This window comes from Schistocerca nitens, chromosome 1 (genome assembly GCF_023898315.1).
Source record: "Schistocerca nitens isolate TAMUIC-IGC-003100 chromosome 1, iqSchNite1.1, whole genome shotgun sequence".
Classification (NCBI taxonomy): Eukaryota; Metazoa; Arthropoda; class Insecta; order Orthoptera; family Acrididae; genus Schistocerca; species Schistocerca nitens.
The window spans coordinates 650,138,510-650,159,787 of record NC_064614.1 but is presented as its reverse complement, the minus strand read 5'-3'; the positions used below and the strand labels follow the sequence as shown (position 1 = coordinate 650,159,787).

Here is a 21,278-nt window from a genome sequence, read left to right as displayed (position 1 = left end):
TATGGGCCATTTGGTTTCATTACTTGTCAACAGACACTACACCTCAACATGGCCTCTGTTCTAATGAATGGTGCAAATTTTTGAAAAGTAAGGAAAGTGGTGAAGCTTATACCCATAAAAATAACCTTCCTTATGAGGTTTCAATGGCCATTAAACCAAGTTTTAGAGCACTGGCTTCACCAGAACTGCTAGAAAAATGTCTGCATGGAAAAGCACAGAACCCAAATGAAAGTTTCAATGCTCTTATTTGGAAAAGGTGTCCAAAGACTGTGTTTGTTTCCAATTTGGTGGTGAATATTTCTGCTTTGGAAGCTGCAGCAGTGTTTAATGATGGGAATGTGGCAAGACTTCACATCCTCAGCAAGTTGGACTTTACACCTGGTGTCTTCACTGAGCAGATACTGCAGATCATCGATAAGCAAAGAATCACGAAGGCGGAGACTTCAGTCCAGAACATGCCAAAAATTGCCAGGCAAAGGAGTAGAGAAACTAAAAGAGCTGTAGAGGATGATGAGGAAGAAATGGAATATGGATTTTCTTTTCTTTTCTTTTTTTTTTTTTTACAAACTTAAAAATGATTTTTCTGCAACTTACGGTTTTCTGCTTTCAGGAACACATATATCAGAAAGTACTGGAAGGATTGCAATTAAATTTGGCACACCTATTCTTTTACTTTTAAGAGGATCAAAATTTTAATCGACATATTATACACAGTTTTGTGGTTGATAATATATTGAAAAGTTTGCTTGTAAAAAATGTTCGAATCCAAAATATCACAGAAAATAATAGCATTAATTTGCCAAAAAGTTACTGCACTTAATTGTACACCTATTAGTGTAGATTATTTTACCATTAAAAAAATTTGCCAAATTTGCCTCAAAATTATGAAAAAGTGTACCTTAAAATAATAATGAAATAAAAAATTCATAATTATCTCACTGCATTAGATTGTTATAAAAAATTCTGATTTTTTTAAAATCATATTAGATCTCTACACATAAGTATGCAAAATTTCAATGAGATTGAACAAAAAATGGCAAAGATATGGATTTACAAAAATATCAGTGCAAGACTGCCACCATCTCCCCTTAAGGAAGAATGGGGATGGAATTGGCTGTGCTCTTTCAAAGGATCCATCCCAGCATTCACCTTATGTGATTTAGGCAAATCAGAGAAAATCCAAACTTCTTCACAAATAGATAATCTATCATTTATTGAGTGACTGTTACCAAAGAGATTACAAGTGGTACAATTATTCAAAAGCAGTAACAGCTGTTAAGATTTTGGAAGTGATACCATTATTCAAAAGCGTAACAGCTATGAAGTTGAAAATAATGGGCCTGTTTCACTCATCTCAACAGTCTCTAAAGTATTCCACAGATTAATGAAATAATAAATCATCAAATACTGAAACACCACAAGCTACTGTATAGTAACCAAATGGCATTTGAACAGGTAGATTGGATTACACAGATGAAGTAATTAAAAACCTAGAAAACAAAATAATGTTGTTGGAATTAGCTCAGATCTTTCTAGAGCTTTTGATACTTAATTCATGAAATACTTTTACATAAGGTGAAAGCAATAGGAATGAGAAGAGAAGAAAATAATCTGCAAAATAGGACACAGACTGTGTAACACACATCATCTCATTATAATCATAATGTCAGTCAAAATTTGGTGGAAAGAAAGGTAGTGTGTTAGTCCCCCTTCCATCCTTCATTTATAAAAATGACTCACACCCTTCAGGCACTGCTGCTAAGACATATAGTTTTCAGATGACACTAGTGTTACAGTGAGGAATGTCAAGGAATTTCACTCCACAACAACTTATCAGTTCCTGTGTTCATGGCTCAATATCAACAGCTTGATTCTTAATGTGAACCAAACAAGTTACATACAACATGGAAAAGTGACTCAAGAGCAATAATACATTGGCTTATAAAAATACTAGGCCTCTGTTAATTGTTGAGTACTTTTATCACCAAATAACAAGTGTCCTATCTTTACTGTGTATGTCTCTCCAGAAATATGTTTCTGTTACTGGTTTCCTATTTTCTCTGTTCTTGCAAAACACCACCTCATTTAAGGGAATAATTTAAGAGAGAGGTGGATAGGAAAAAGTGTTACTAGATGCTTGTGTGTTTAATATAACAAAGTTTCACGCTTGCTAAACCCCTCGGGTATTGAGCCAGGTGGTGTTATCCAGAAGATGCAATATTTAGGCTATCTTGAGGTGTTCCTGATGACTGCTGGGTTCCACCTTTTTCTGGTGTGCAGCCTCGTATGGAAGTGAAAAGCAGATGATCAGCAATTCAGACAAGAAGAGAATAGAAGTTTTTGAAATGTGATGCTGCAGAAGAATGCTGTAGGTAAGATAGGGAAATCACATAGCTAATGAAAACGTACTGCATTGAACAGGGGAAAAAAGAAATCTGTGGCATAAGTTAACAAAAAGAAGGTATGGGTTGATAGTACACATCCTGGGGCATCAGAATAGTCAGTTTGTAAATGGGGGGGGGGGGGGGGGAGGGGGAGGAAGAGAGTCTGTGGAGGTTGTGTGTGTGTGTGTGGGGGGGGGGGGGAGAGGGGGGTTAAGATTTATACACGAGGACCCAGGCATGAATACAATAAGAAGTTTCAAATGGATATAGTTTGCAGTAGCTGTGCAGGCATGAAGAGCATGCACAGTAAAGAGTGACATGCGAAGCTGCATCAAACCAGCCTTTGGATTGAAGACCAGAATAACAACAACAAAATGAATGAAAATAGAGGTTGTTTTGGGACATACAAATGATCATATCTTCTCTTGCACCATTTGTGAGAGGAACAAGGAAGGGAATGGCTAGCAGTGGTACAAATTACTCTTTACCATACACTATACAGCAGTCTGCAGAGTATGGAAATGTGTTAGGTGGGAGCTTCAAATAATGGAAAATCCAGGATGGAATTTAACAATATTATGAAAAGAGTAGTTGTTACTCACCATATAGCGGAGATGCTGAGTTGCAGATGGGCACGACCACAAGAATGTCAGAAAATGAGCTTTCAGCCAACAAGGCCCCCATAAAAAATAAATAAACACACACACACACACACACACACACACACACACACACACACACACACACACACACACCAGCCTCTGGCAACTCAAGTCAGATTACTCTGTGTGTGTGTGTGTGTGTGTGTGTGTGTGTGTGTGTGTGTGTGTGTCCTCTATTTTTGACAAAGGCCTTGTTGGTCAAAAGCTTACTGTGTGTTGCCTGTATCTGCAACTCAGCATCTCCGCTATATGATGAGTAGCAACTATCCTTTTCATAATATTGTTATGTGGGAGCTTGTTGCACTTATTTGCAGTACGGAATGTTAGTCCGCTGTGAACCCAAGGTAAGGAAACAAAGTTATTTTTGCGTCTCTTATTACGTTATTCTTGAAGAATCAAGTCTACCAAAATCACTAGCAATTCTTTTTATTACTACGACCAGTTTCAGCAGATCTATGCTGCCATCATCAGGTCTATGTGACTTTCAGTGATGTAACAAGCACATGCATCTAATAATGTTGGTTGGTTGGTTTAAAAGAGGGGGGAGGGACCAAACTGCTAGGTCATCGGCCCCTTGTTCTGATTAAAATAATTCCGTGAGGATGGGAGTACAATAATCAAGACACACAAAACACAGCTGGAAGAAAGGAGAACACCGCAAGAATGACAGAAGGGCAACAAACACTAAAATTGACAAAATCGGACAAGAAAACCACAGAGAGATGTAATAAACATGTAGAAGAGGTCAAAACAAGAGAGCAGATTACCAAGGCTGGCTGACCATCAGAATAAAAAGGAGAAGCCAGCTACTCTGCAACACATTAAAACCTCCACCCTAAAAGCACTAGCGAGGAGGACACAAGAGGGACAAAGGACATGCGCTAAAACTTAGATCAAATGATAAAACATAAAACTAAAGCTGCTGTTGAAGCACTGCCGCCCAACACCGAAGGTAGGGTGCTGGAAAAGTTAAAAGTCTGCCGCAGAGAGGCTTAAAGTGGGCAGTCCAACAAGAAGCAGGCAACCGTCATTTGTGAGCCACAGCGACACTGAGGTGGGTCCTTGTGACAGAGAAGGCAACCATGCGTTAGCCACGTATGGCCAATGCGGAACCGGCAGAGGACAACTGATTCCCTACGAGAGGACCGCACGGAAGACCTCCACACATTCGTATTCTCCTTAATGACATGCAGTTTGTTGTGCATACTGTTATGCCATTCCATCTCCCAAGCCGAAAGAACCTGCAGCGTAAGACAGAATGCAGGTCAGTTTTGGAGATGCCCATCTCCAGAAGTGGTTTCCACGTAGCCTGTTCGGCTAGCCTGTTGGCAACTTCATTGCCTGGGATTCCGACATGTCCTGGGGTCCACACAAACACCACTGAACGACGGGGCCATTGCAGGGCAGAAATGGACTCCTGGATGGATGCTACCAAAGGATGGTAAGGGTAGCACTGGTTGATAGCTTCTAGGCTGCTCAAGAAGTAAGTACACAGGAGAAATGACTCACCAGGGTATGATCAGATGTGCTCAAGAGCAAGAGCTAGGGCCGCCAGCTCTGCAGTGAAAACACTGCAGCCTATAGCAAGGAGTGCTGTTCAATATGTTCTCCATGAAAATACGCAAAGCCTATGTGACCATAAGCCATCGAGCCGTCAGAGTAAACCACTTCATGGCCCTGGTACACGTCGAGAATCAAGAGGAAGTGATAGCGGAGAGCCGTAGAGTTAACAGAGTCCTTAGTCCCATGCGAAAGGTCCAGAAGAATCTGTGGCCTAGGTGTACACCTTGGAGGTGTACGTGAATGGACCTTGAGGAGAGTTGGTAACGGGAAGGACTCCAGTTCAGACAGAAGGGATTGGATACGAACTGCAATTGTAAGCCCTGACCTGGGCCACTGATGCGGGAGATGAACCGCCATGGTTGGGAAAAGAAGACGGTAATTCGGATGCACAGGAGAACTACGAACATGTGCAATGTAACTGGCCAGCAGCTGTGCACGCCTAACCTTCAATCGAGGGACTCCGGCCTCCAACAGAACAGTGGTCACTGGACACTCTAAAAGTATGGGAGGCATCGACTTGGACATGGAAAGTACGGAGTGACAAAAAGTTTTGGATAAAAATCAGGAGCGGGTCTCGGAGACCCCACTTATACAATGTGGTAGGGATATGATGTCGCCAGGTCATGTTATATGCTTTACGTAAGTCAAAAAAGACGGCAACCACATGTTGGCATCTGGAAAAGGCTGGTTGGTTTGTGGGATTAAAGGGACCAGACTGCAATGGTCATCGGTCCCTTTTTCCAAAAAAAATTAAAACCGCCCAAAGAGAATAAAAAACAAACAGCAGGAAAGACGTCAGACGACACAGTACGAAAAAGACGCCGACAGAGATCAGACAAAACAAAGTAAAACACACAGAGTGTGACGGTGGTTGGCCGACCATAGAGAAAAAAAGAGGAGAAGCCAACCACCAAGAACACATTAAAAACTCAGTTTAAAATCAGAGGCTAAAAGCCAGAATCAACGCTAAAAAACAAACACTCAGATTAAACTATAAAAACCCCCTGCCCGAATAAAACGCAAAACTAAGTCCACCATGGCAGAGTCATCTAGTAAAAGGGCAGGGAGCGTGTCAGGCAGTGCGAACGTCTGCCTGAGCACAGCTAAAAGCGGACACTCCAATAAAATGTGCACCACAGATAAAACGGAGCCGCAGCGACACAGAGGTGGGTCCTCACGGGCGCAATAAGTGGCCGTGTGTCAGCCGAGTGTGCCCAATGCGCAGCCGGCAGAGGGCAACAGACTCCTGGCGGGAGACCCGAATGGACAACCGCCACACAGTCGTCGACGCCTTGATACAACGGAGTTTGTTCGGTACGGGCAGGTTGCGCCATTCAGCGTCCCAGAAAGCGAAAATTTTGCGGCGTAATAGTGCCCGCAAATCAGTCGCCGGGAGGCCAATCTCCAGAGGTGGTTGACTGGTGGCCTCTTTCGCCAGGCGGTCAACATTCTCATTCCCGGGGATCCCAACATGGCCTGGGGTCCAAACAAAGACCACAGAGCGGCCGCAACGGTCAAGAGTAGACAGGGACTCCTGGATAGCCATCACTAGACGGGAACGAGGGAAACACTGGTCGAGAGCTCGTAAACTGCTCAGGGAGTCGCTACAGATAACAAAGGACTCACCCGAGCAGGAGCGGATATACTCTAGGGCTCGAAAGATGGCGACCAGCTCAGCAGTGTAAACGCTGCAGCCAGCCGCCAAGGAATGTTGTTCGGACTGGTCCCCTAGAGTGAGCGCATATCCGACACGACCAGCCAGCATCGAACCGTCAGTCTAAACAATTCAAGATCCCTGATACGTGGCCATGATGGAAGAAAAGAGGCGGCGGAAGGCCTCTGGAGGGACTGAGTCCTTCGGGCCCTGTGCCAAGTCGAGCCAAAGGTAAGGGCGAGGACAACACCATGGGAGTGTACGCAAAGTGGCCCGGAAAGGAGGTGGAACAGGGAAAAATCCAAGCCCGGAGAGAAGCTCCTTAACGCGTACGGCGATCGGACAACCCGACCGGGGCCGACGCTCTGGCAGATGGACGGCTGACTGCGGGAACAGGACACGGTAATTTGGATGCCCGGGCCAGCTAAAAACATGGGCAGCATAAGCAGCCAGTAATTGTTGGCGTCGGAACCGCAGTGGAAGGACACCTGCCTCCACTAGGACGCTGTCCACAGGGCTGGTGCGGAAAGCACCAGTGGCAAGGCGTATCCCGCTGTGGAGAATGGGGTCCAGCACCCGCAATGCAGATGGGGATGCTGAGCCATAAGCCTGGCTCCCATAATCCAGACGGGACTGGATTAACGCCTGGTAGAGCCGCAACAGGGTGGAGCGGTCGGCGCCCCAGCGGGTGTGGCTCAAACATCGCAGAGCATTGAGATGCCGCCAACACGCCTGTTTGAGCTGCCGGATATGAGGCAGCCAAGTCAACCGGGCATCGAAAACCACCCCCAAAAACCTGTGGGTCTCCACCACAGCAAGCAGTTCATCGGCAAGATAAAGCCGCGGCTCAGGATGGACTGTTCGGCGCCGGCAGAAATGCATTACGCGGGTCTTGGCTTCCGAAAACTGAAACCCATGCGCTACAGCCCAAGACTGCGCCTTACGGATAGCGCCCTGTAGCTGACGTTCAACAGCTGCAATGCCAGTAGAGCTGTAGTAAAGGCAAAAGTCGTCAGCATACAGGGAAGCGGAGACAGAATTTCCCACGGCCGCAGCAAGCCCGTTAATGGCTATTAAAAACAGACAGACACTTAAAACAGAACCCTGTGGCACACCGTTCTCCTGGACGTGGGAGGAACTATACGAGGCCGCGACTTGCACGCGGAAGGTACGACATGACAGAAAATTGTGGATAAAAATCGGCAGAGGGCCCCGAAGACCCCATCCATGAAGCGTAGAAAGGATGTGATGACGCCATGTCGTATCGTACACCTTCCGCATGTCGAAAAAGACAGCGACCAGGTGCTGACGGCGGGCAAAGGCAGTACGGATGGCCGACTCCAGGCTCACCAGATTGTCGGTGGCGGAGCGGCCTTTACGGAACCCACCCTGGGACGGAGCCAGAAGGCCCCGAGACTCCAGTACCCAATTCAAGCGCCGGCTCACCATCCGTTCAAGCAACTTGCAAAGAACGTTGGTGAGGCTAATGGGGCGGTAGCTGTCCACCTCCAGAGGGTTCGTTCCAGGTTTCAAAACGGGGATGACAATGCCTTCCCGCCATTGCGACGGAAACTCCCCCTCGACCCAAAGACGGTTGTAAAGATTGAGAAGACGCCGCTGGCAGTCCACTGAAAGGTGTTTCAGCATCTGACAGTGGATGCCATCTGGCCCAGGAGCGGTATCAGGGCAAGCAGCTAGGGCACTGCGAAATTCCCACTCACTGAATGGAGCATTGTAAGATTCTGGGTGGTTGGTGCGAAACGAAAGGCTCCGATGTTCCATCCGCTCTTTAATGGAGCGGAAGGCCTGGGGGTAATTCGCAGAAGCGGAACTCATAGCAAAATGCTCTGCTAAGCGATTTGCAATGACGTCGGAGTCAGTACAAACTGCTCCATTCAGTGAGAGCGCAGGGACGCTGACAGGTGGCCGATAGCCGTAGACGCGTCGAATCTTGGCCCAGACCTGCGATGGAGTGACATGGAGGCCAATTGTGGACACATACCGCTCCCAGCACTCCTTCTTGCCTTGGCAGATAAGGAGGCGGGCCCGCGCATGCAGCCGTTTGAAGGCGATAAGGTGGTCTATGGAGGGATGTCGCTTATGACGCTGGAGCGCCCGCCGGCGATCTTTAATCGCTTCAGCGATCTCAGGCGACCACCAAGGCACAGCCTTCCGCCGAGGGGACCCACAAGAACGGGGAATGGCAGATTCGGCGCCAGTAACGATGCCGGTGGTGACCGATTGAACCACCGCATCAATGTCATCAGTAGAGAGAGGCTCAAAAGCGGCAGTGGAGGAGAACAAGTCCCAGTCAGCCTTCTTCATAGCCCATCTGCTAGGGCGCCCAGAAGAGTGGCGCTGTGGTAGTGACAAAAGGATCGGAAAGTGGTCACTACCACACAGGTCATCATGCACACTCCATTGGACAGACGGTAAGAGGCTATGGCTACAGATTGAAAGGTCAATGGCGGAGTAGGTGCCATGCGCCACACTGAAGTGTGTGAAGGCACCATCATTCAACAGCGAGAGATCGAGCTGCGACAATAAATTCTCAACGATGGCGCCTCGACCTGTTGCCACTGACCCACCCCACAGAGGGTTATGGGCGTTGAAGTCGCCCAATAGCAAGAAAGGTGGCGGCAATTGGGCGACCAGTGCAGCCAGGACATGCTGCGAGACATCACCATCCGGTGGAAGGTAAAGACTGCAGACGGTAACAGCCTGTGGCGTCCACACCCGTACAGCGACAGCCTCTAAAGGCGTCTGGAGAGGGACAGACTCGCTGTGCAGAGTGTGAAGGACATATATGCAGACGCCACCAGACACCCTTTCATAAGCTGCTCGGTTCTTATAATAACCCCGATAGCCACGGAGGGCGGGGGTTCGCATTGCTGGAAACCAAGTTTCCTGGAGAGGAATGCAGAAGAAAGGGTGAAGGCTGATAAGTTGGCGGAGCTCAGCTAGATGGTGGAAGAAACCGCTGCAGTTCCACTGGAGGATGGTATTGGCCATGGCTGGGAAAGGCGTGACGGGACTGGGAAGGCAGATTACGCCGCCGGGTCACCTGCTGCCTCCGATTGAGCACCCGCGCTAGTGCTATTCATGGCGTCTGAGGGACCGGCGAGATCCATGTCCTCAGCGGACGCCAGAATCTCCACCTCGTCCTCAGACGCAGAGCTGGAAGGTTGCGGTGGGGTGGCTGCCACCGCGAGTTCCTTGGGCTTAGAGCTCTTCTTCTTTGGTTTCTCACGCTGCTCCTTGGGTTTAACTGGCTGGGAGGGCTTCACTGATTCAGTCTCTGGGACTGAGGAGGATCGTGAAGCCCTTCGACCAGCTGATTGTGGGCACTTACGCCACTGTCGGTCGTCAGCCTTCCCGCTGGTGGAAACCTGGGAAGGGAGGGACCCAAGGGACCCCTTGCGAGCGTGAGAAGCCGAAGAAGTGGGACACTTCTCCGGCTTAGAAGCACGGACGGACGTCCCTGATGGGGGGGATGGTGTTGCCCCTGATGTAGGTGGCGCAGGAGCAACCCGGTGGGTAGAGCCCCCCACTGGCAAGGGGGCAGGAGGAGTTGTACCACTCAGCGATCTGGCCGGAAGTCGCGAAACTGATGGGGCGACCACAGGTGTTGTAGCAGCGGCATAGGAAGATGACATTCTCACTGGATGTAATCGGTCGTATTTCCTTTTGGCCTCAGTATAAGTCAGTCTGTCCAGGGTCTTATATTCCATGATTTTGCGCTCTTTCTGGTATATTCTGCAGTCTGGCGAGCAAGGTGAATGGTGCTCCCCACAGTTGACGCAGATGGGAGGCGGGGCACATGGAGTATCGGGATGAGATGGGCGTCCGCAATCTCGACATGTGAGGCCGGAAGTGCAGCGGGAAGACATATGGCCGAACTTCCAGCACTTGAAGCACCGCATCGGGGGAGGGATATAGGGCTTGACGTCACATCAGTAGACCATCACCTTGACCTTTTCCGGTAACGTATCACCCTCGAAGGCCAAGATGAAGGCACCGGTAGCAACCTGATTGTCCCTCGGACCCCGATGAACGCGCCGGACGAAATGAACACCTCTACGTTCTAAGTTGGCACGCAGCTCGTCATCAGACTGCAAAAGGAGGTCCCTATGGAAAATAACACCCTGGACCATATTCAAACTCTTATGTGGTGTAATAGTAACGTTAACATCCCCCAACTTGTCACAAGCAAGTAATCTGCGTGACTGGGCGGAGGATGCCGTTTGTATCAGTACTGACCCAGAGCGCATTTTAGACAAGCCCTCCACCTCCCCAAACTTGTCCTCTAAATGCTCGACGAAGAACTGAGGCTTTGTGGAGAGAAAAGACTCCCCATCAGCTCTCGTGCAAACTAAGAATCGGGGCGAATAACTGTTACCTCCAGCCTGAGACTTACGCTCTTCCCACGGCGTGGCCAGGGAGGGGAACGTTTTTGGGTCGTACTTCTGAGCATTAAATTGAGCCCGAGAACGCTTAGAGACTGCTGGCCGCCAGCGAGAGATGATGTACCACGCTTCATTGCGGGTCATCCGCCCTGATGCCACCTACTCCGACCAAGGGCCCTCCCCACGGGCGCCACCCAGCCGCAGCAATAGCCACCTGGCAGGACGGCCATTGCCGGGAGTCCTGATGCCCCAAGGAGATGGGCATCTACTCCTTGGCATACGTGGGGAGTTAACGGCGCAGGCATCAGTAGAGCGATCCCTGTGTTGTCAGGGGGCTACAACCAAGAGGGTACATGGCGGCCCCACCACAACGGGCTGGCTACCGTGCTGGATCTTAGGTGCAAAACTGTCCAAGGTCGTCGTCGCAGTTAAAAGAAACACTGCAGAGTGCAGCGTGGTAATCGCCCAAGAGATCGAAAACGAGCGGGACACCATTGCAACGACGAGAAAGCCGGCTAAAGGTCTAATTGCATGACGGATACAGTGCACCATGTAAGGCGCCCTTCCCCAATTGGCTCGCTCTTCAGAATAATTTAGAAAGATGGAGGTCAAACCTGAGAGGGGACCTGCACATAAGGCCGAAACAGTTGAGACTCCTTTTAGTCGCCTCTTACGACAGGCAGGAATACCGCGGGCCTATTCTAACCCCCGAACCCGCAGGGGGTGGTTCCCCAGAGGTTGCCCGCTATCGACTGTTCCATGTCAACAGCCATGCATCTCATCGGCGCGCAGCACACCTTGAGATTGAGGGGTTTTTGATAGAGGTTTATTCCATCCTCGCGATCCGGGCGGTCAAGCCAAGATCCCCATTCCCTGAGACACACAACGTTCTACCGCCGCGCCGCACGGTGGTCGCTGAAGTATGCTCAGAGGTTACGGTGACGGGGGACTGGCGGCGCTTACCAGTCCCCAGCTCAGGCACCCCGGGGTCGCCAAGCCCGTACCCAGCAAATGAATGCTGAGCCCCTGGGGGCGGAAAAGGCTGCTCAGATGGTAGACTCAAGGTACACAAGATAATCAGCGGTAGAGCAAGCCTGGCTGAAGCCGCCCTGACATGGAGCCAGTAGGCCACGAGACTCCAGGACCCAACCCAACCGCCGACACACCATACATTTCAGCAGCTTACAAAGAAAGTTGGTGAGGCTGATGGGCCAGTAGCTATCCACATCAAGTGGGTTTTGACCGGGTTAGAGCACTGGAATGATAGTGCTCTCCCGTAATTATGACGGAAAGGCACCATCACACCACATTCGGTTGAAGATGATGAGGAGATGTCGCTTGTAATCAGACGAGAGATGTTTACTCATCTGACTGGATCTGATCCAGCCCAGGAGCTGTGTCGGAGCAATGTGCAAGGGGGCTGAGGAGCTCCCACTGTGTAAATGGGGTGTTATACTGTTCACTGTGGCATGTAGTGAACGAGAGGACTTTCCTTTCCATATGCCGTTTGAGGGTGCAAAAGGCTGGGGGGTAATTCTCTGACGCAAAGGCTCGAGCAAAGTGCTCAGCAATCGTGTTTGCATCAGTAGATAACACGCCATTGATGTTAATGTCAGGGACACCCGCTGTTGTCTGGAACCCAAAAAGACGTCTGATCTTCGTCCAGACTTTGGGAAGGTGACGTATGGCACCCAATGGTCGAAACGTATCTCTTCCAACACTCCTGTTTCCGTTGTTTTATAACCTGGCAAACGCAGGCACGGAACCGCTTAAAGGCTGGAAGGTGCTATAGGGAAGGGTGGCGCTTATGTCGCTGTAGAGCACGCCGATGCTCTTTAATTGCCTCAGCGACTTCTGGCAACCACCAAGGGACTGTCTTTCACCGAGGGCACCCTAAAGAATGAGGGATTGTGTGTTCCGCCGCAGAAACAATCGTTGTTGTGACCTGTTCAACGACAACATCAATGGCACCATGTGGGGCAGTTTGAATAGTGCCAGCAGAGGTAAAGGCTTCCCAGCCTGCCTTGTTTAAAGCCCATCTCGGTAGACGTCCGTGAGCATGACGCCGTGGGAGTGACAGGAAGATGGGGAAGTGGTCACTACCGCACAGGTCAACATGTTCTATCCAGAGGGTAGATGGGAGAAGGCCAGGGCTGCAAACCAAGAGATCAATAGCCGAATATGTGGTATGTGGCACACTGAAATTTGGGGAGGGACATCTGTATTTAAGAGGCAGAGGTCGAGTTGTGACAGTAAATTTTCGACCTCCTTACCTTAGCCAGTAAGCATGATGCCATCCCACAAGGGTCTATGCACGTTAAAATCTCCCAAAACTAGGAAAGGTTTAGGGAGTTGATCAATCAGTGCAGCCAATATGTTCAGGGGTACTGCACCATCTGGAGAAAGATATACATTGCAGACAGTTATTTTCTGTCATCCTCATCCTGACAGCCACAGCTTCAAGAAGGGTTTGAAGGGGCATAGGTTCAATAGATACTGAGTTCAGGACATAGACGCAAACTCCACCTGACACACTATTACAGTCGCTACAGTTCCTGTAATTTCCCTTACAGCCGCGGAAGGCAGGGGTCTGCATTGCCGGGAACCAGGTTTCCTGGAGGGCAATGCAGAAAGTAGGTGTAAAGCTTAACAGTTGCAGTAGCTCAGCCAGGTGGTGGAAAAAACGGCCGCAATTCCACTGGAGGAATTCCTCAGTGTAGGTCAGTCAGTCCAAGGTCTTGTATTACATTATTTTTCTTTCTTTCTGGAGAATCCTGCAGTCTGATGAGCAAGGTGAATGGTGCTCTCTGCAGTTGACACTGATGGGAGGCGGGGCACAGGGAGTATTAGGATGTGAAGGACGTCCACAAACCCAATAGGTGATGCTGGAAGTACAGCGGGAAGACATATGGCCGAACTTCAAGCACCGCATTGGGGAAGGATTATATGGCTTTATGTCACAGTGGTAGACAATCACCTTGACCTTCTCGGGTAATGTTTTACCCTCAAAGGCCAAGATGAAGGCACCAGTGGCAACCTGATTATCCCTTGGACCCTAGTGGATGCATTGGACGAAATGGACACCTCGCCGCTCTAAATTGGTGCGCACCTCATCTTCAGACTGCAAAAGAAGGTCCCTGTGAAATATGATAACCTGGACCGTATTTAAGCTCTTATGGGCTTGATGGAAATAGGAACATCCTCCAGCTTGTCACAGGCAAATAGTGCCTGTGACTGAGCCAAGGATGCTGTTTTAATCAAGAGCAACCCTGACCGCATTTTGGACAAGCCCTCCACCTCCCCACAATTGTCCTCTAAAGGTTTCACAAAAAACTGAGGTTTCATTGGCAAGATATATTCCCCATCAACTCTCATACATACAAGGTACCGGGATGGATAAGCTTTGCTGCCATCCTTAGCCTGGCGTTCCTCCCATGGTGTGGCCAAGGAGGGGAATGATTTGGGGTCATATTTCTTAGCACTGCTTAGAGACTGCTGGAGTTTGACCACCAGAAAGAAAGGACAATGGGCCGAATATTGGAACGCCCTTGTCAAATACAATCTTGGAACAAAGCAAGCAAAGCAGGCGTCCTAGAAGGTATTCTGTGAGGAGATAGAGGGTATGGCTGTTCAGGCCAGACTTCACAAAATCCTCACTAGGATACCAACTAATCCAGGAAGAACTTTAAGGAAAGATGATGGAGGATGGAGAGTATACAAGGACAGCATATGAAATGCTGGAACTACTCCTCAAGACTCATCTTTCTCAATGTACTCTGACGGACAACATAGACCAGGATGAATCCCTGTGAGATATTGGTTTTCAGGTATTCGGAGGGATAACTGGGAATCTGCCAGAGAATGTGTTGGCCACAGTAAAATCCAATAGATAGTGGGAACATTCCAACTGTTCAAGTCACCTGGCCCAGATGGAATTTTTCCAGCACTCCTGCAACAAGCAGGAGTGAACTTAATTTATTGATTCCTATGCAGGTTATGTAGGGTTAGTCTAGCAGCAGGAATCATTCCTAACATCTGGAGGGCAGTGAAGGTTGTCTTTATTCCAAAACCAGGGAGAAATCATCATACCAAGGTCAAGGATATGAGACCAATCAGTCTGTGCTCCTTTCTTCTTAAAACATTAGAAAAACTGGTCAACGTGCATGTCAGGGAGAGGAGGTTAACTAGGGTCCCTCTACACATAAACCAACATGCACACCAACCAGAAAAATCATGTGAAACTGCACTCCACCAACTTGTTTCAGGAAATAGCCCTCCGCATCTTCTTGGACATCGAAGGGGCTTTTACCAACACTGACCTTTGAATCCATGGTTAAGGTAGCAGAGGTGCATGGCTTGGAGACCACCATTGGCAGGTGGATTAGAGCCATGCTTAGTGCTAGAAAGGTATAAGCCACCATGATGGAAGAAAAAATGGTAATCAACACCACCAGAGGCTGTCCACAAGGAGGGGTCCTGTCCCCTCTACTGTGGAACCTTGTAGTGAATGAACTCATTATAGAATTAAACTCTAGACAGTACTTATGCCAGGGATATGCAGACGATCTTGTCATAGTAATACTTGGCAAATTTTCAAGTACCAGGAGTGGTTGTGGTAAAAACTGAGGCTTAAGCCCCAAGAGTATGTACTGGATATACACCTTGGTAGGAAGACCTATGATCACTTATGGGGCTACAGTGTGATGGAAAAAGTTAGAGCAGCAGATAGCTACTAAGGAGCTTGCGAAGGTAAAGAGATTGGCCTGCGTAGCCATTACAGGAGGAATTAGCAGCACACCCACCGTTGGGATGAAAACCACGCTGTACATGACCCCATTACACCTGTGGGTAAAGATGGAGGCAGCAGCTGTAGCACACAGGTTAAAGACTGGCAAAAACTCAAACTCACTGGGGTAACCAGGATCTCACACTAAAATACTGAGTGAGGTAACCATAGGTATGGTTGAGGAAATGCCAGCCAACTATATAACAACTCCCAACTGCTTCAACAAGTCTTTCAATGTTCTCTGGGAGAACAAATTTTGACATCATACTGAGGACATAGTCTGGTTCAATGACGGTTCGAAAACAGACCAAGATGTTGGGGCCGGGGTATAAGGGGTGCAGCCAAGGCTGGAGGGCATCATCTCTCTAGGGAACATGGCCACTGTGTTTCAAGCAGAAATATCTGCTATCTGGGTAAGCATGGAGGAGAATTTGCGAAGGTACTACAGAGGTCGTAGCATATTCATTTATTCAGACTGCCAAGCAGCCCTGAAAGCACTGGCAGCCTCTGCAACAAGATCAAAGATTGTGGCAGAATGCCACAAAGTCTCTGTGGAGCTAGGGGAAAGCAATAGGGTAAACATATTGTGGGTCCCTGGTCACTCAGGGATTAGTGGTAATGAGCAAACTGATAGGTTGGCCAGGATAGGGGCGATGACACCATTTATTGGATCAGAACCTGTCCTGACAATCTCCAAGGCGATGATCAAAATAAAACTTCAAGACTGGACAAGGAGAAAGCATGTAGAATATTGGGCTAAGGTCCAAAAGCAAAAACATGGCAAGGTATTAATGCCAAAGCCAAGAATTCTCTCAATCCTGGATTTGAACAGGAGAGAAATGAAGCTCATGGTTGGACTATTGACAGGCCACAGTAATTTCAGAAAACACCTACATACAATGGGGATAATAGAAGACCCCAAATGTAGGATATGTGTTGGAGGCGAGGAAACCGCATCACATTCTATCTTCAAATGTGAGGCATTGGTGATTAAAAGACACAGAATATTCGGATCAACCTGAACTGAAGAAATTGTGTCTAGCAAAGCACTGGTAAAGGATCTACTTGCACTGTTCAAGGGAACTGGTTGGCTTTATTAGAGACAGACTTCCATGACACCATTCTGGGTGTTGGTGTCCTGGGGCCAGCTGTCAAATTCACACAGTCAATGCACAATGCTGATTACGCCAGGGCCTGGCTCTTGGCATGTTTCAGATGATTCATGGTGGCCCCTTACACAGACTAATTACTAAGAACTAGCATTTACATCTGCCCCAGATGAGTACATGACATATGGCGCGTCAAAGCCATCCACGGCACTTGCCACATGTCAGTTGTAGCTACAATTGTCTGATGCAGCCCTGGAGTCTTCACTATAAACTCTGCCACTATCGGGCCACAGCCCATGAACTTATGCTTGTCTGCCCAGCCCAGAAGGCCAACACTGTGCCACCTGCCCACCACTGCTTGTCAGCCGTCGGTCCAGACTTCCATACAGGGCAGCGCTATTGACGCGTCACTGGGACGCTACGTCCTATAGCTAAATGTAAGATGTCGCTGCCTTGCTCCACACCGAAGCCAGGACACACATGGTGTCTGCACCATCACCATCAAGTCAGCGTGCTGTGTCAGGATTCCTCTGTGTAAGCAGCTTGCAATCCTGCACCTTTGCCCAATACCTTGCCTGCCAAAGAATCTATTCACACTGCTTGCCATAACAGGAGTATATAATATCCCTTGCATTTTCAGTCAAGTGTACATATGAATTACAAGAAGCATTAACATCTGCCTTCAAGGAACACAAGAGCAACTGTTGCCTGTGCAATACGGATAAATCAGCAGTAGAAGATCATGCATTGGGACCAGGGAGACACCATAGAAATTATAAAGAACAAAGACAACTTTAACAGAAATGAATAAAGTTCACTTAAATTGGACAAGTTGTGGACCTTAGTACTAAATAATACAAACAACTTAGAATCTTCTCCACTATAACCTATGTAACAAAAATCAGTGTGCCTCTGCAATCTTAGGCAGTGGTCTGACGACACCACGAACTGACTGTCGCATAGATACGTATAAACAGTTCAGCCTGCTCAGCTTGTTTGAGACTGTAACTGCTTTCTGAGCCATTAAAGCCTCTGATGATGTCTCCAGCATCAGAAGACAGAACATTAAGCAGAGACTTACACCTTGGACCACGGCCTAATGCCCATAAAACAAATATCACTAATAATCTTTACATAGGTCTCTGCAAGTGTTGGTTATCTATTTAACATAGTATTTCTACTGCTTACTTTTGCTTAATAATCTACCTATTTTAGGTGTACTGCCCAACATGAGAATTCTGTAAGATGAAAAATTGCAAAATAATACAAAATCATTGTTTTCAGGACAACTTAAAGATATTTCTAACTGTAAAACATAACAAAATGAACTCGGAGCCTCTACATTAATTTTTCAGTCTGTGGACTTCACCTTCCTTCTTATTCAGCTAGACTCCAAAGAATTTTAGACACTATGTTTCATTTAGTGTATGACCATTAATGTCTATCTCTTACACCAGGAGACCCATCTTAATTTATTTATTTATTCATATACCATGATTTATAAATTATATCGTGAAGGAGAGTCTCAGGGATGCGTAATAAATGAAGTTACACATTAACAAGCAAGAACAGCTATCACAGACTTGCAAACTGAATGTGACATGTTAAAGCAAAACTGGATTCATAGTATTATAAGCATATTTTCACAATGACAGTGAAGGTGGAGATAAAGCGTATTCATATGGCGGAGCAAGTTGAAGGGACACTTGCCTACTGAGGCTAACAGTAGGAACCTGCCACTTTGTAGGAAGAGGAGGGACCCACAATGGCAGAAAAGGCAGCCACCCAATGAGTTGAGAAGGGGCAGCCTCCCTGCTGGCAGTGCACAGGGGTGACTTCCCAGCTACATAAAAAAGTATGTAATCATGAAAATGTTGAGCACATATGGAAATCAGACAGCCTCTACAATGATGACAGACTCGGGGAAGAATGCTACTTGGAAAGTACTATTGACTCTTTATAGAGCAGGGGAACTCAGAAACATGACAAATGCCCAAAGCACTACACAATATTTTGCAGCATTGGTGGTACAGCTAATCTTGGAACCGGTTTCCTAGTACTCAGTGCACACAGGTTGGCAATATCAACTTTTGAGTCAATATACAGTAGGCTATTTGGACTGAGAATTAAAATCTTCAATGTGACATTGATTGGCACCCATGTTCCAGCAGAGTACATGAATGATGAAGCTAAAGACTCCTTTTAAGAACAGCTGGAAGGCACATATGATGCTATAGTGGAAAATGATGTGAAAGATATTCTAGGGGATATGAATGCCAAGTTTGGAAGGGAAACCATGTTTAGACCAAATGCGGGCTTAAACTGTTGGATTATGTTCACAATAATCGTTAGGATGGGAACAGTACAGCACAGCAGATTATATATATATAAAGGAAGAAAATAACCACACCCCCCTCACTGCATCTTTACTTGTCACTTATCAGTGTCAGTTGTTGCTCTTACAATGTAAGGGTATCGCCACGTCCTTTGCTATGGTCCAGTGGGATGTTAAATTACTCTTGGGCAATATGAAAACCTATTTAAACGAAATCAACATCATAACAGTATATCTTACAAGTATAAATCCTTGATTGTGTAGAAGTTGACAAAACTGATGGTAGCAACGACAACCAACATGCATAGTGAAACCGGGACAAATAACTTAATGACATGTTTTGCCCCATATTTTAGCTCTTCTTCTTCTTCGCTAGGCCATTCGCCATTAGACGGACTCCCTGCTGAACTAGAAGCTATGACGACTTCGGGAATTGCACCATTCTCGTCCTGCAACAAAAAAATTCTGGTGAAATAGAATATATTATGACGACTTAGTGAGCTACTCATTGATGTGTAAATATCACTTCAATTGGGTTTGAAACGGAAACCGGCAATTCCTTACTTCGTTTGCAGTCCGACGTTCTGTGCTCCGTCTTCTCTTTTGTCGTCTGCCAGGTCTTTCACCAGAAATCTCGCTTCTGCTCTGACCAACATGTGCATCCATTAAACCGGTGGTTTCTGTGGCTGAATCAAATTCGCTATCAGACATTCAAAAGAAAATTCACAGTACAGTTAAAGAACATGAACGTATTTACAAACACACACGAAAAGTCAAAACATATGATTAACTAACGGTGTCCTACCGTCAAAGATGGTCGTTTAAATTTGTAGTTACAACTTTGGGTAAGCGATCGATGAATGATAAGCAGTGATAGATACCGTATCTACGATAAGACAATCTATTTCATTCAAATTCTGGTTTGTATGCTATTTTTCTTCTGCGCCATGCTGTGCCCTGACCTGGACGACTCTACGCTCCTAGCAGAATTTCCCATACGTGCTTTATGGTATCTGACAGTTTATTGTATCACATCGACTAACTGATAAATGGGCTATTACTTTCAGACTGGTTCTCAGTATTAAATAAGTTTGATTAGTTTTAGTGTTTTAGTTATGTGCTCCTCAGCACTTTCATAAATAACTTTGTTACTTTATGAAATTTTTTTGTATTGTGCTTTTATTGGACATTTAGGTCATACTTCGTACTGAAAGAAGATCATAATATCGTACAAATCAGAGTAGGTGATATGATGGTATTTGACGGTTACATTTAAAACGCAGAGTAGATTGCTTCACATAATGGGTATTTATCTGTGGGAGCATGTCTACTAAAGACATTCATTCATTTCTGTGTGCGGTCAGCATTTTCAAAAAATAGCTGTGATAGCTTTGTCATTTCCTTCATAAACATCTTGTATTGTGCACGGGTGTCCAAGAGGGGGCATACAAGTAGCTGGCTTGGATCTTCTTCAGCCCCACAGTCGCAAGAGGTGTCTGCGCTCGCTGGAGGGATTCCCCATTTCTTCAGGTTGGTCTTGCATCGCGGGACGCCCAGTCGTAGGCCGCTGAGGGACCTTCATACAGGGTATAGTAGGTTTGTGCGAGGAGCTAGTTCTTCTTTTGGTGATACATCTAAGGGCAGTGAGCTCTTCCCTGCTGCAAGACGAATTGCCTTTGGTGCTCCCTCAAGTGGCACAGACCTAGCAAGGAAAGTCTTGCGAGATTTAAGGCGGGATCTTGCTGCCTGATGACCATACAGAGGAAGTCGGCAGTCATACTCCTGCTTTGTTCTCTCATTGTCTGCAGCAGTGGCCTTTCAGATATTGGGTGGGGCTATTCAAAGTATCGGATACAATTTCTGCACTGGTGTTGGCTTCAGTTATCCCGAGATGATCCTTGCAGTATCGTTGACCGCAAAATCGACTTGCTTAGCATGAGCTGAAGCGTTCCACACAGGAGCAGCATACTCAGCGGCTGATACACAAAGTGCAAGTCCAGAAATCCTTAGGAGGTGTGGGTTGGCTCCACAGCTGCTGCCAATCAGCCTCTTAAGTATGTCATTGCGAGCAATGACTTTCTGTTTCACGTTTAGACATTGCTGCCTGTACGTTAGAGCCCTGTCCAGTGTGACACCTAGGTAGACTGGTGTTGGGCAGTGTTTCAGTTGCTCTCCTCGTCATGTGATTTCCAGCTTTTGCTGAGCTTCCGTGTTTCGTAAGTGGAAGGCGCTCACTTGAGTTTTACTGGGATTGAGCTTCAGGTGGTTGGCATCATAGTACTTGGAGAGTTCAGCCATTGCTAGAGACAGTTTTCTCTCTACTTCTTTGAAGGTTGGACCCTGAACAGCTACAGCTGTGTCATCTGCATAGATGAAGAG

The 21,278-nt window shown here is 47.1% G+C and overlaps 1 protein-coding gene across 1 annotated transcript in view; it reads right to left on the bottom strand.

Annotated features, from left to right (window-relative positions):
• The window catches only part of LOC126258560 (presenilin homolog), a 129,410-nt gene extending 109,715 nt beyond the window's left edge, over positions 1-19,695 (bottom strand). The window contains exons 1-2 of the mRNA XM_049955651.1: positions 19,464-19,695; positions 19,140-19,348 (exon numbers count right to left, since the gene is read on the bottom strand). Coding sequence (XP_049811608.1) covers positions 19,140-19,348; positions 19,464-19,610 — 356 coding nt within the window. The 5' untranslated portion in view covers positions 19,611-19,695. The remainder of the gene's footprint in view (positions 1-19,139; positions 19,349-19,463) is intronic.
• Positions 19,696-21,278: the final 1,583 nt, after the last annotated feature.